Consider the following 15,872-nt stretch of genomic DNA (forward strand, 5'->3'; position numbering starts at 1 on the left):
ATACACAATTTCCTCATTAAAGCTATACAAAGTTATGTATGATATTATATCAAGTTATATATCTATACATATATATGCATATATGTATTATAACAGTTTCAAAGTAAAACTCTGGGGACTGGTTTCTCAGGAATAAAAGGACTGTTAGACTCTTTCAGATGGTAGCCAGGAAGAGGCTGGTTCCTAGAACAAGTTCCACAACTACAAACAGCAGAGTGAGCTAACGGTTGGAAATACATCAGGGAACCTATTGCCTACAGCATTTTTATAATGAAAATTTGGAGAAGGAAAATATAGAGTTTACAGTGAGCCTCCATTGACTATAGAGAAAGGCATGGGTTAAGACAAGGAGTATGTGGTGGGGGATAGGGAAGTATTTGTTCCTTCTAGGCAGGACAGAATGATTTTCATAAACTTGCCATGGTGGGTCTGGTGATTTCATAGCTGCTGTTTTAAGCCAGGTTTCAACTTCCATCCCAAGTATGGAACAGTCTTTTGTTTCTTCCCCCAGCCCAGCTACTAACTGATTCATTTCCACTACGTCTCCTCCAGCACTTATAACAACACTTCGGGTATCTCAGAATTATTCTCTTATTTATGTATACATTCTAGATACATAGGTCTAAATAAATAAACATGGATTAAATATGTATTAAATATATCAATATATATTTGCTCAAGCAAAGATTCCTGTGATCTAACTCAGATATGCTTTGGGGATGAAAAAAGAATAGCAAAAATTTTAAAAAGTCCCAAAGTTTTGTCAGGAACGGGGCAGGGGGAATGTAGGGAGAAGTGTTATTTGGCCTAAGTTGACCGGCTTCTTGAAAAGGACCTGTCTCTACACAGACTGTAAAAATAATGTCCAAATATATGCTTTTCATACTTCCAATTAAAGTAAATTTATGCTTCTCCTATTTTTAAAGGAAAGTGAAAAGATGAGAAAAAAGATTCACTCATCCCAGTCAAGGAGAACATCGTTTATTTTAAAAAGATGTTTCTTGGATTTTGTTTGTTGTGTTAGGACCAGGGCTTGAACTCAGGACCTAACACTTGCCCTTAGCATTCTTGCTGGTAGCTGACACTCCCCACATCCCTCCCTAGCTCAGCATTTTGCTGGTTAAATGGAGATGAAATCTCACAGACTTTTCTCTCAGGGCTGACTTTGAATTACTGATTTACCAAATCTCAATCTCTTGAGTAGCTAGGATTATAGGCATAAGCCGCTGGTCCCTGGCCTGTTTCTTGTGTTTTTATTTAGTCTCATTTTTTGTTCTGTTGTTTTTGAGTTTTCAGTAGGCTCCTACTATGTCATTTTAGCTGGTCTCAAACTCATTATCCTGCCACTATCTCCCAAGTATTGGATTATAGGCATGAACCACCATACCTTGCTCTGTGTTGCAGAGAAAATAAAGTGGAAACTGGGTGACTTTTTTTTTTTGTCGGTAGTGGGACCTGAACTCTGGGCCTGGGCATTGTCCCTGAGCTCTTCAGCTCAAAGCTACCATCCTACCCCTTGAGCAACTGTGACACTTTCGGTTTTCTGGTGCTTAATTGGAGATAAGAGTCTAATGGGCTTTAGTGTCCAAGCTGGCATTGAACTGTGATCCTCAGATCTCAGCCTCCTGAGTAAGTAGAATTACAGGCATGAGCCACTATGCCCAGCTAAACTGATTAATTATTGTTAGACATGTACGTGCTGGTATATGGGTCTTTACTCTCTAGAGGAGACTCTTCTCTGCACTCCACATTTCCTAATACAATTAAGCAGCTAGAATTTGAGCCCTCGACTTTATAACCCGGGAGTGACAGAACCCCCTGGCTCATAGCTGCTCAAGGAGAAATCAGAGGGAAGCATATTACATTTTCTGATTCAAAGTGTATCCTATCTTCCAATCTGCACCCTCTTCCTGTGGACATTGCTAGTTGGCCTTTCTCCAGGAAGGACTTGCTTGCAAGTCCAGGTGAAGACCCTGTAGTCAAACTACCTGAGTCATATCCTGGCTCTTTCACCACTGGCCATGAGGTGACAGCTTTGCCAATTTTCCTTAAGCCTCAGTTTTCTGTCTCTGAAATGGGGATGGATAGATAATAACAGTCATTACATCAACAGTGATGGAGATTGGATAGGAGAAAGAATGTGGGTCTGGACAGCACTGAAGTACACAGAGAGCTTGGGGATGGGCATTCAGTATCAGCAGTATTTATGTATTCAATGAACAAGAATTACTTTTGGAGAAGAGAGTCCAAAATGTATCTTTTCTCCTTTCCCTGTATGCCACTGTATCTTTGTTAGGCTGAAATTATTTCTATGCAGACTATCATGTACACATGTACTCCATTTCCAGTGAATAATTATATCTATATCAAGTTGATATCCCAGATAACTATGGCCTAATTTAAATTTTATTCCTTTTAAGAGAAAATATTTGAATTGTTGAAAATTAATTTCATTTTAGTTTGAGTTAAAATACATGTGTCTATGATGTGCCTACACATGTGTGTATTTAATTAAGAAATTTCTTCGAAAGTATCATTTGGTCTTCACTGTTACTAATAACATTCTAGGAATGGTGGAAAAATGAATGAGCTACTCAGGAGGCAGAGACTAGGTAAATCACATTTTGAAGTCAATTGAAACAAAAAAATCTCCAAGTTTTCATCTTAACAGAAAACCCTGGGTGTGATGTCACAGGCCCATTTGTCTCAGCCACATTGGAAATGTTCATAGAATGATTTCAGTCCAGACCCGCACAGGGAAAAATCAAGACCCTTTACCAAAAATAATTAAACAGCTGGGTTCTGGTGGCTCATACCTGTAATCATAGCTACTCAGGAGGCTGAGATCTGAGGATCATGGTTTGAAGCCAGTTTCAAGGAGGGAAAGTCTGTGAGACTCCTACTTCTACTAAACTACTCAGAAAAAAGCCACAAATGGTGCTATGGCTCAAGGACAGTGCCCAGGCTCTGAGTTCAAGCTCCACCACTGGCTAAAAAAAAAGTTCAAACAAAAAACAAGCTGGGGGATGTGGTTCTAGTGATAGGGCACCTGCTCAGCAGAGCAAGGCCCTTAATTCAAACCCTAGTAATAAAATAAATAAATCTCTATAAATATTACTAAAAATAACTGAATTCTAAAAAGTAACCGAATAGACTTGGGGAAGGACTCATTGTTTACTGATCCACTCCTCTGTGAACCAAGACTGAATTTCAGTGACACATGGACCACCTCATGTTAAAAAGCCCCCTTATACCTTTGTCTCTGCCTGTGCGATGCCCTCCCTCAAAACCCCATACTGGGGCTTGAAGTCAGGACTTTAGGCTGTCTTTTTTTTTTTTTTTTTGCCAGTCCTGGGACTCGACTCAGGGCCTGGGCACTGTCCTTGGACACTTTTTGCTTAAGGATAGTGCTCTGCCACTTGAGTCACAGTACTACTTCCAGGTTTTTCTTAGTATACGGTATGCGATACTGAGGAATCGAGTACTTTTACCACTTGGCTACACTCCTGGACCTCTCACTTGTCTTTTTGGGGGGGAGGCGGGGATGGGTCATGGGGCTTGAATTCTAGGCCTGGGCGCTGTCCCTAAGCTCTTCAATTTAAGGCTACTGCCCTACCCCTGGGCCTGGGTGCTGTCCCTGAGCTCTTCAACTCAAGGCCACCGCCCTACCCTTGAGCCAAGCCCCACTTCCCGTTTTCTACAGGTTAACTGAAGATAAGAGTCTCAGGTCCTTTTGTGCCCCGGCTGGTTTTGAACCATGATCCTCAGATCTCAGCCTCCTGAGTAGCTAGGATTACAGGCGTGAGCCACTGAGCCCGGCTCACTTGTCTTTTTAGCTCAAAGGATGGTGCTCTACTACTTGAACCACATCTCCACTTCCTGTTTTGCCTTGGTTAATTGGAATTTAGAATTTCACAGACTTTGTCCAACAGTGATCCTCAGATCTCAGCCTCATTAGTAGCTAGGATTACAAATGTGAGCCACTGGCATCCAGCTCAATTTTTGTTTTAACCCTTACATTTTAAATGGTTTTCTTCACATAAACCTTTTCTGTCTCCAATGCACAATAAGAAAGCAGCCTTGGAAAATGTTATTGAACATTACATCCATTGCTTCCTAACCACTTGTCAGAATTTAGTTCTGCCCTATGAATGGATTTCATGCATCCATTGCTACCTTTCTAACCAATAGCATGAAGCAACTGGCTTAGGGCATAGATAACAGTCAACAGTAGCAAGCTGGAGGAAGCTGTTTTATTGTAATGATTTTTTTTTCTGTGATCCATAGTGTGGGATTCACTACGTGAGCTATGTGGATTATATTCATCCATGATGAAAAGACTTCAAGTTCTTTAAAATTCGCATTTTCAGAGGCTGTCTTCTTGAATGTCTACATTTTAAAAACAATCTTCTGAAAATTAAGATCATATTTAAATCGGCCTTGCAAATTCCAGCAAGAAACTGTGTCCACATCACTGAAGGCTCTGTTCTGTCGATTTCCCTTGCTTCCCCCTAGCCAAAAGAGAAAGAATTTTTTAATAAAATAAAGTAGTTTTCAAAGTATTCAATATATAATTACCTATGCTCCCTAAGAGTTACGTTCCAGAGGAGGAGACAAAAGGTTACAATGCCAAGAACTAGACAAGGAGAAGTGAAATGCTGAATATAGACCTTAAAGCTGAAAACTGGGCACTGGTGGCTCATATCACCAGTAAGCCTAGCTACTCAGGAGGCTGAGATAGGAGGACCATAATCTGGAGCAAGACTGGGGAGGAAAGACTGTGAGACTCTTATCTCCAATGAGCCACCAAAAATCCAGAAGTAAAGCTGTGGTAGATGGCCAGCCTTCAGTGAAAAAGCTAAAGGATAGTGCCCAAACAGACACTAAATTATCATTATCATCATGATCATTACGATGTTAGAATAGAACAAGATAGTTTATGTTGTTGTTGATGATGATGGTGGTGGGTTTTTTTGTTTGTCTGTTTTAGTGTTGGTTCTGGGGCTTGAACTCAGGGTGTTGTCTCTGAGCCTTTGTGCTCAAGCTAGCACTTGCCCACATGAGTCACAGCTCCACTCCCTACTTATTGGTAGTTAATTGGAGATAAGCGTGTAATGGACTTTTCTTCCGAAGCTGGCTTTGGCCTCAGATCTCAGACTCCTGACTTGCTAGGATTACAGGCATTAGCCACATGCATCCACTAACCAGACATATTTTAATGGTGGTCTCCAAGGCTTGTGGTTATTTCTAAACTAACCTTGAGTGAACTTGTTCATAATGACTATCACAGAGCTGTTTCAAGAGAATAGGGCATACTCACACAAAGTTTATTTTATTTTTTATGATACCAGGCTATGAGGCTAAAGCACAGAGATATAGGACAGGAAGAGAACTGGACTTTGGATCCAATTTACCACAAACTTTGAAGGAACTGAAGTGTCTATACCTTGGTTTTGTATCTTACATAATTATATTTTGTTAGTGAATGGATTTTAAAAATAAAACAAAAGAAGTGATCCTTCTGAGCATTGCCTGGCAGAGACAAAAGGCCTGGAAGACAGAAACATCTCCTGCACTACGCTCATCCATTGCTTCCTAGCTAGTGGTCAGATTTTCATTTCCTGCCCTTCAGATCTCTTGTAAGCCATGCTAACCAATATTCCACAGAAACTGGAATAAGGCAAAGCAGCAGCCAACAGCAGGGACCCTGGGGGAAGACATAGAGACCTGGATCCTAGATTTGGTACCATTTTGTTTTTCTCTTCCCAAACTGGAGCTGGTAAAGGGTAGTAAGGCAAAGAGAAGAGGCTGAAGAGGGGAGAGGTTTTTTGTTTTGTTTAGGGATAGGAAAGCACTGGATGAGAGATAAAGTTGGATCAGAGACTGAGGTCAGAGGGGAGATGAGTCTGGAGAGTGGCACAGCCATAACAGACTGAGGTAGGAATAATCCTGGCCTGTGCTGAGAAGGGGCAAGGAACTGGTGTGTTTGGATTGATCAGCATGGGCAGAAGGAGATTAAGTCAAGCTGGCCCACAGGGCCAGGGTATAGCTGTTCTGTGGGTCACTGTGAATCTTCAGTTTGTTCAGTGCCAGGTAGCAACTAGAGAGGGGAGGGATATGATCTGATTTTATTTATATGTACATTTATTAATACTATTATTTTTGGTCTGTTGTGGGGCTTGAACTCTGGGCCTGGGTACTGTCCCTGAACTCTTCAGCTCAAGGCTACTGCTCTACCCCTTGAGCCACAACGCCACTTCTGGTTTTCTGATGGTTAATTGGAGATAGAGTCTCACAGATTTTGTGCCTGGGCTGGCGTTGAACCATGATCCTCAGATCTCAGCCTCTTGAGTAGGTAGGATTACAGGCATGAGCCACCAGTGCCTAGCTATGTGCATTTGTTTATATTTATTTATTTTAGGGCTTAGGTTGATTTTGTAGAAAATGGACTACATAATTAAAAACACAGTCCTCAGAAGACCAGAGGTCCTTTGTGATCTTCTGTGTCGTCGTAATGGGGGCTGCAGCCAAGGTGATGGTAGGTCACTAATGAATGAGGGTAATGGCAGTCGTGGGCTGGCAATGTTGGTATAATTAAATGGCATATACCTCTAAGAGGCTTACCATAGTGTTTGGCAGAGAGTAATCACTGACTGGGTCATCATTACTCAATACTGGGCCATCATTCCTGTCATCCTCATGCTTATTTTGTGCTGGTTCTTCTACCCAACTGTAGCTAGCCTTTCTATCGATTCTTCTATTTATCCATCTATCCCTTTCCCCTCATTCAAGGGATCCAAAATACTCCTCAATCCTGTCCAAACATTTTCTTAAAGTTCCTAGAGCAGCCTGTTTATATACATGAAGGTGTATGTGCTTGCTCACAAATGTTCAAAATGCTTTGTTAAGGCTCTTTATTCCTGCAGTTATAAACAGTGCATGGTGGAGAGTAGTGAGCAGGCATTGCCTCCAGGGGGCAGAGGGCAATATGTGGTCTTTTCTGTAAGTCACAGAGGAAGGGCAGGATAGTAGAGTGTGAAATCTGAGGGTAAATGTGTACAACTTGTACCACTCCTGTACAAGTAATAGTCCTACTCAAACTTCCCATACTGTTTCTCTGAGAAGCACTTAGGTAGTAGGGTATTGTTGCACTGGTTGTACCCAACTTCAGGGCACTGGTGCAGCCTGAGGGTTCTTGGGGGGAAATAGCATGAGGTTAGGACCCAGAAACAATCATAACCCTAACACACAGAATGCCTAAAAACAGACATATTTCACTGGTTATTTTGAAGTTGTAGCTTCCTTATCCATAAAATGGGAATATTTTCCTTCAGTATCTCCTAAGAGGACTAAGGGAATTCAATGAGAGGATATGTGTTCAGGCAGTTGTTAAATTGTAAATCGTCCTAAGACTAAACACCCATCCCTCTGCACATACAAGATGCTAATGAGATAGAAGATAGTCTCTACCCTAGACATTCTAATTAAAACATCGGTAATAAAGAGTTACAAGCTCCAATTAGAGAAAAAAATAGGAAATATGCTTTCAACATCATAGTCCTGGTTTTCACAAACCACATATCTTAGATTTAATTAAACTTTGAAAATGTCAATTCTTTTTCCCCCAGGGAAAGATTCATTTCCAAAGCAAATCATTATTTGCTAAAACACATTAAGTCAAAGATACTTAAAACTACTTAGCTTTTTTGTTTCTTTGAGGGACCTCACTCACACCTCCCTCCCCAAGCCCATGCTTGGCAAGTGCTCAACCATTGCTCTTAACTTGAGCCATGCCCTAGCCCTTACTGAAGCTTTTAAAACCATAACTACAAGACACATTGCTCGTGGCACTCACCTTCTTGTAAAATGATAAAGGGAACAAATTAATGTTTTTATCTGTCTTGCTTTTTGTTTTGCTTATAAAAAATGTGATTGTCTCCTTGATGGCAAAGTAATCTCATTGAGAGAAATTCTAGTCTTCCAGAGGAAAATTGAACTTATCCTTCATGACATTTCATTTGAGGGAGTTAAAAAAGAATTACAATTTATACAGTCATTTATTAGTCAATGGCTAATAGACAAGAACTCTTATCTACTGTAGGCCAGCTAAAACCTTCAAATTTATTCTAGATCTATTTACCGTATGCCCACATAAATAAAAAAATACAAATAAGACACATAGGAGCATCAAACCCTGAAAGGTAGACTTTGTGCAACTCTTAAGAGAAAATAATGCTCATTAGTTAATGAATTATTAAAGTGAAATAATAACAAAAATAAAGACTGATGTGTTAAGGTTAGAGATTTGTCAGAGTACATTTGGCAGACACTGTTAATGACTCTACATTCACTCTCCTTCCCTGTTCACACACCCCAGTTTCTTCAGGTGACAGAAAGAGATCCCTCTGTTTCATTGTGTATGTATTCCTTCTCAGATTCCAGAAAAAAGGATATTTGCTGTTTTATTTTATTTTTTGTTTGTCCTACGGCTTGAACTCGGGGTCTAGAAACTCTCCCTTCTATCACTTGAGCCACAGCACCATTTCTAGCTTTTTCTGAGTAGTTTGTTGGAGATAAGAGTCTTACCAACTTTCCTGCTCAGGCTAACTTCCTGGGTTAGGAGCAGTGGCCTGAGCTATTGGTCCCAGGCCCAGAATAAGGATTTTAATTTGTCTAATTCCAACACCACTTACAGACAATGATTAGGCTAAAGGTAATCATCAGACATAGTTCTAGCCAATGAGATGCCACTGAGTGTGCTTCTACAATGCCTTCAGTGCATTATGTTAAAAAGCCAAGATCTGATTAGGAATATGAGTTCTAATTCCTAGAGTAACTACTAAAGTTATAATATGAGAAGATACATCTGCAAGTCAATATGTAAATCAAAATGCAGTACTAAGTGAAAAATTTTTAAGTCCTAAGATGGGAACAGGATAAACTATGAAGATGATTGCTGGACTAGAAGTATGGCTCAAGTGGCAGAGTGCCAGCTGTGAACAAGAAAACCAAACATCTAGGTATTCACACACAATGAGACCAAAGTTGGATACTCTTAGGAGAGGAACATAAAGGCACAATGCCATTATGCACCTGTTCATATAAAATAATATTTATCAAAATCAACTCCAGGAAATGTAAAAAAGAGGTTTTTCTTTGTTGCTGCTTTTGTTTTCTTTTAGTCTTGTTTGTTCCTTTATATGTCCTTTGTGAAGGCAAGAGGAGGGGGTCTGGAAATGGAGGGACAAAGAGTGAACAAACGGCAGAAGACATTATGTTGAAAATGAACTATACAACTTGTATGGGGATGGGAAAGGAAAATGGGAAGACAACAAGGGAAGCAGTGACAGAAAGAAATGTATACTTGCTGGGTGCGGTGGCTCACGCCTGTAATCCTAGCTATTCAGGAGGCTGAGATCTGAGGATCGAGGTTCAAAGCCAGCCTGGGCACTAAAGAATGTGAGACTCTTATCTCCAGTTAACTACCAAAAAAACAGAAGCGGCGCAGTGGCTCAGAGCTAGAGTGGTAGCCTTGAGCTGAAGAGCTCAGGGACAATGCTCAGGACCAGAGTTCAAGCCCCATAACCCGCACATAAAAAATGTACACTTTTCCTGACTTATGTAACTGTAATCCCTTTGTATATTGCCTTTATAACAATTTAAAAATTAAATAAAAATGTAGCCACGCAAAATTTACAAGTCCTTGAGTTCAAACCCTACTGCTAGCACACACATACACACACACACACACACACACACACACACACACACACACAATACATGCACACAAGGCACATACACACAAAATGAAGGCTATCAATGATGAAATTATAACACAGTAGAATTAAAGTAACCTGTACCAATAATCACATTAAATAACAATGACCTAAACATACTATTTATCTAACTTTGGTAGTACTAGAATTTGAACTAACGTATCATATTTGCGAGGCAAAAACTCTTCCACTTGAGACTTGTCCCAGTTTATTTTGCTTTAGCATGTTTTGGGATAAGGTCTCACATTTTTTCCAGTGTGTACTTCAGACCATGTTCCTCCTATTTTGCTTCTACAAGTAGCTGGCATTACAATGTGCCTCACAACGCCCAACTTATTTGTTGAGATAATGTCTCATTAATTTTTTGCTCAGCCTATCTAGAACTATGATTTTCCAATCTCCAATAAACATAAACATCATTTCAAAAGTCAACATAATTAGAGTGGATGGAAAACAAAGATCTAATTATGCACATGCACAATAAATAAGGATAGGCAAATAGGCTTTAACATATATGGAATAAAATAAAGAGAGAACAAATTGCAGCTTGGCTATGTGTGCATCAGCCTAGGATATATGTAATCTTTAGAATTATAGTTACTTCACCTTTAAATCAGAACTAATAATATTTTCTTCCTTGTTTCATCATAAATAAATCCTAATGAGAAAAGCCTTTAAAAAAGTATATGGAGGCCGGAAGTTTGGCCTAGTGGTAGAGTGCTTGCCTAGCATGCATGAAGACCCGGGTTCTATTCCTCAGTACCACATACATAGAAAAAAGCTGGAAGTGGTGCTGAGGCTCAAGTGGTAGAGCTCTAGCTTTGAGAAAGTCCAAGGACAGTGCTCAGGCCCTGAGCTCAAGCCCAGAACTGGCAAAAACAAAATGAAAAAAAAAGATATATATGAGTTCTTTAAAAAATAATTAAGTAACCAGAGGAAAAGTAAAATGGATAACAAAACTAAAAAAAAAACACCTAACAGAATAATGGACTTGATTCTCATAATTACATTGAGTGTAAATGGTGAAGCACATTAATTAGAAGATTAAGACGGAGAGAGTAGATGAAATTCATTTCAGATATGGATTGTAAGGGCATTGCTATAGACAATATTTGTATTTTGCTAAAATAGGTTGAAAATCTATTCATCAAAGAGATGGTATTTGGGGAGAATCAACATAAGGAGGCTAAAAGATATCAGATTAGACAACAAGAAAAAGAAGAGGGCTTGGGAGTTTGGTCTACTGGTAGAGTGCTTGTTTAGCATGCATCACATATGTAGAAAAAGCTGGAAATAGATCTGTGGCTTAAGTGGTAGAACGCTAGCCTTGAGAAAGCCCAAGGACAGTGTTCAGGCCCTGAGTTCGAGCTCCAGGATTGGCAAAAAAAGAAGAAAAAAAGAAAGAAAGAGAGAGAGAGGGAGAGACAGAGAGACAGAGACAGAGAGACAAAGAGAGAGACAGAGAGAGAGAGGAAAAGAAGACTATGGTTGGAGGCATGGTTTCATTGGTAGAGCACTGGCCAATGAGTGAAAGCGTCAGGTATTAAGCTCCAAATCCCAGTTTCAGACCAAAGGAGGAAAAAAAAAGACTACAAGAGGAAAAGGTGGGGGAGGGGACGGGAGCATGACCTAGCAGTAGCATGCACGAAGCCCTGGGTTCGATCCTTCAGTATCACATACATAGAAAAAGCTGAAAGTGCTGCTGTGGCTCAAGCAGTAGAACTCTATCCTTAAGAAAGCCCAAGGACAGTGCTCAGGCCATGAGTTTAAGCCCCAGGACTGGCAAAATACATTAAGGATAAAATAACAGAATTAAAGGAAGAAAGATAACATCCCACTATAGAAGCAAGAGATTTTAATACTTTTCGTTGTTGAACTGAAGTTTGAAACTCAGGGGCTTATAGTAAGAAGCACTTAACACTTAGGCCATGCCTCCAGCCCTTTGTACCATCGTTTACTTTTCAGGTAGGGTCTCTCTTGCTTTTTATCTGGGTCTAGCATCAGACCATGATTCTCCCACCTTTACCTCTTGAATAGTTGGGATTATAACTATATGCTACCACCCCTGGCTTACAATAGGCAAAATTTTTCCACACTAGCCTCAATTACAATCTTCTCATCTCCACTTCCTTTAGTAGCTGGGATTATAGATGTGAGCCATCATGTCTGTAGTATATTTGTATTGTAGTATATTTCTTTTAATAACTGATAAAGCAATTAAGCAAAAAGTATCAGGAAAGACATTTAAATAACATTATGAATTATCTTGATGATAATAATAAACAATATTATCACATCCAATAACTGCAGAATAGGTATTTTCTACAGTGATAGCCTTGAGCAAAAACAATCTCAGGGGCTGTCTTCATGCCCTGAGTTCATGCCCCAGGACTGACATGTGCATGCACATGCACACACACATGCACGTTCTCTCTCTCTCTCTCTCTCTCTCTCTGTCTCTCTCTCTCTGTCTCTCTCTCTCTCTCTCTCTCTCTCTCTCTCTCTCTCTCTCATGGAAGGCAGGGTAAACAGCAAAATATTAAAGATTAGCTTTAAATGATTCTATTAGAAAAGAATTTTGAAGCTTTAACAGTAAATAACAGCAAACTTAAAATATGTAAAAGAAAATAAGATTAAACAAAAGTCATCAAAATAGAACACAAAAGGAAAACTCAATAATGCAAAGGCACATTCTTTGAAAACATCAGCCATACAGAATTAGTGAATCTAAAATTTAAATAACGCTGATGATGAGAATTTCTGAATGCCAGTATTCAACAACAGTTTAGTTGTTGACAAGAGATAGACATCCAGACTGACAGAGCAGAATAGAGACCAAGAATACAATACATATATATTGAGTAGATATAAATTGACTACATATATATGTGTGTGCATATACGCATAGTCATTTTTTAAATGACAAAGCACTTAGCCTTCAATGGGAAAAGGAAAATACTTTCAGCTATTGATGCTAGAATGACTGGATATCTATATAAGGGAAAACGCACATTGATCACTCAAATCATGTACAAATTGAATCAAGCTACATAGCAGACAACTGTAGAAACCTAAAACTATAAAACTTGTAGAAGAAAACATACAAGAACATCTTGTGACAGAATGCTAAAATATATACTTAGATAAGAATGGTAAAATTATATATATATATATATATATATATATATATATATATATATATATACTCTAATGGTGGTAATTCTTACCGAGAGGCTGAGTCTGTGCCTGACTTCTGGAAGGTGATTTTTAAGATCTTGGAATGTCTTGTTTGATAATGCAATTTATGAGGAAGGTCTTCAAGCCATAAAGTATCAGCTTAATCTCTAGAGAGGCTGGCCAGCAAGTCAACCATATGTATGTGACTCACTTCAATAAAAGTGGTTCATGGAGGCTTGGGTGAACTTTTCACAAATAACCCTCTATGTGTGTTGTCCCACTTCACTGCAGATGCTCTTAGGGAGGTTGCTTTGCAGTCCTGCAATGCTCTGAAAGCATCAAGATATTTATGCTCAGACTTTTCATCCTAGAGTTCCTTCAGCCCTAAGACCCCTGGAAAACTCCTGGTCTTCATTTGGGAGGACTTTTCTTAAGAGCAGCTCTTTTGTGAATTGTCACATCTCTCTCTCTCTCTCATTTTTTTTGTTGGTCGTGGGACTTGAACTCAGGGCATGGGCATTGTCTCTAAATTCTTCAGCTCAAGGCTACTGCCCTACCCTCATGAGCCACAGTGCCATTTTATTTCTGGTGCTTAATTGGAGATAAGAGTCTCATGGACTTCCATGCTAGGTGGCTTTGAACTGCAATCCTCAGATCTCAGTCTCCTGAGTAGCGAGGATTACAAGTGTGAGCCATGTGCCTGACTTTTCACATCTTTTTTTTTAGACGCAATTAGTCATTCCCTTCCCACTCCATTATGCTTCTATAGTTTTGTTAGGATACCCTGCACCAATGATCACACCCTTCTCATCCCTGCACTCTCAGTGCCCAACAGAATTGGAACAGAGTAGAACTGTAACACATCTGTGTTATTTGAAGTACATATGCATTTAAAAAAAGGGACACCAGACTACAAAATATGTGTAAACAGTAGTAAACATGTAAGCTATTAATGAGGAGCTGCCAAAATCCCAACTAATGTCTATTCAACATTCAGTATTAGTTTTTGTTCTTGTATTAGTCAAATGAGAATAGACAGCGACAATAAAAGTTATTTACCATGCTTGTAATCCTAGTAACTCAGGAGGCTAAGATCCAGAGGTGACTCAACCAGTCAACCAGAATAAAAATTGGCATGGAGGAGAGGCTTAAGTGGTAGAGCCACAGCCATGAGAATGTGAGGCCCTGAGTTCCTGCCTCAGTACCAGAGCAAGTGCATGTATGTGCACCTGCATGCACATGGGCACACACACACACACACACACACACACACACACACACACACAGTACTTTACCAAAGAACCATAAGTATATTAACAAGATTAGGAAACTAAAAATGTGTACAAATATTACTAAGATGCAAATCTTTCATACTTTAATTCATAAACCTTTATTTTAGCAATCCAACTTTATCAATAAAACATTTTCCATGACCAATTGACTACAGTTTACTTCTAGTGAGTTACTATAAGAAGTACTTCAAAACTATGCATATTCTTTAAGTATGTTCACTCAATTACAAAACAATCTACAGAAATTATGTTTCTCTCATTACTTATGTTTTATTATGTTGAAGTAACTACATATGACATATTGCTGTATTTCTCTATTTTGAATACTTGGGCTTTCATTTAAATGAAGCCTACAGCTGGTAACATTTAAGGAAAAGACTAAAGAAATAACTGTGGGAAGTTCTTGTTTACAAGGGTTTTGGTTCCCAGAGTGGAGAAAAATGACTCTCATGACCTTTAGCTGGACAGCTTTTGGAAATAATTACTAAAACTGGATCATAATGATTACCATCAGTATGATGGCTTCTCTGAGGCCCTAATCTTGGTGGGAACAAGGGAATGTTTGAGAACAGCATTCATTGTATTGGTTTTTGTTTTGGCTCATCTATTGCTAATCATAAGCAATTATGCTGTTTCTAGATTTCTGTTGTACTTTTATAGACTTTATTTGGCAACTTGTCTTTATGTTTTAGAAGTCTAATGTAGCCGTGTAATTGACAAGGTATTTCTCTCTTAAAATCATTCCAAAGATCAATCACTTACTTTTCTCATAGCTACATTAAAGTCAAACTTCCTTTATATTGCAGTTAAATTAGAACCATTAGAAATGTTATATCCTTGAAGTATATTTTGACAGTTTCTGGTGATGTATTACTTCACAGCAAAGCAAAATCTCCACCCTGTTTTTCAAAAATAATCGTTAAGATCTTGAAGAGACAACTGTATTTGAAGAATGACCAGTGATACTGTAGTAGCCACTTAACCCTGCTTTTAAATAAAAGGAAAAGTTAAAAACTGACATTGAAGAAATTGGTAGAGGAACAGAGATATCTAGTGCATAGAATCACAATTTTGCTAACTAGATCATATCACTAGCTAACCTCAATTGCCCAGTTGCTCAAATCCAGCCTTTCTTTCTCCCTCTCTCCTTCCCTCCCTCCCTTCCTCTCTTTCCTTCCTCCCTCCTTCCCTTTCTTTCTTTCTTTCTTTCTTTCTTTCTTTCTTTCTTTCTCTTCTCTCTCTCTCTCTCTCTCTCTCTCTCTCTCTCTCTCTCTTTCTTTCTTTCTTTCTTTCTTTCTTTCCTTCCTTCCTTCCTTCCTTCCTTTCTTCCTTCCTTCCTTCCTCTCTTTTTTTGTGTTTGCCAGTCCTGGGACCCGAGCACTGTGCTTGGGCTTTCCTCAAAGCTAGTGCTCTACCATTTGAGCCACAGAACCATTTCTGAGTTTTTCTATGTATTGGCACCAAGGAATCAAACCCAGGTCTTCATGCATACTAGGCAAGCTCTCTACCACTAGGCCAAACTCCTGCCCTCCTCTCTCTTCTCTCTCTCTCTCTCTCTCTCTCTCTCTCTCTCTCTCTCTCTCTCTCTCTCTCTCTCTCTCTGTCTCTCTCTCTCTGTCTCTCTCTG

General features: G+C 39.3%; 1 protein-coding gene across 2 annotated transcripts in view; it reads right to left on the bottom strand.

Moving 5' to 3' along the window:
- Positions 1–4,239: 4,239 nt before the first annotated feature.
- The window catches only part of Hycc1 (hyccin PI4KA lipid kinase complex subunit 1), a 153,684-nt gene continuing 142,051 nt past the window's right edge, over positions 4,240–15,872 (bottom strand). The window contains exon 12 of one of the 2 annotated variants that reach the window (XM_090332752.1): positions 4,240–4,511. In XM_090332752.1, coding sequence (XP_090188878.1) covers positions 4,390–4,511 — 122 coding nt within the window. In that variant the 3' untranslated portion in view covers positions 4,240–4,389. The remainder of the gene's footprint in view (positions 4,512–15,872) is intronic. The other variant, XR_016535498.1, reaches the window with a different exon arrangement.

Source organism: Megascapheus bottae, chromosome 5, assembly GCF_031878675.1.
Source record: "Megascapheus bottae isolate mThoBot1 chromosome 5, mThoBot2.hap1, whole genome shotgun sequence".
NCBI lineage: Eukaryota > Metazoa > Chordata > Mammalia > Rodentia > Geomyidae > Megascapheus > Megascapheus bottae.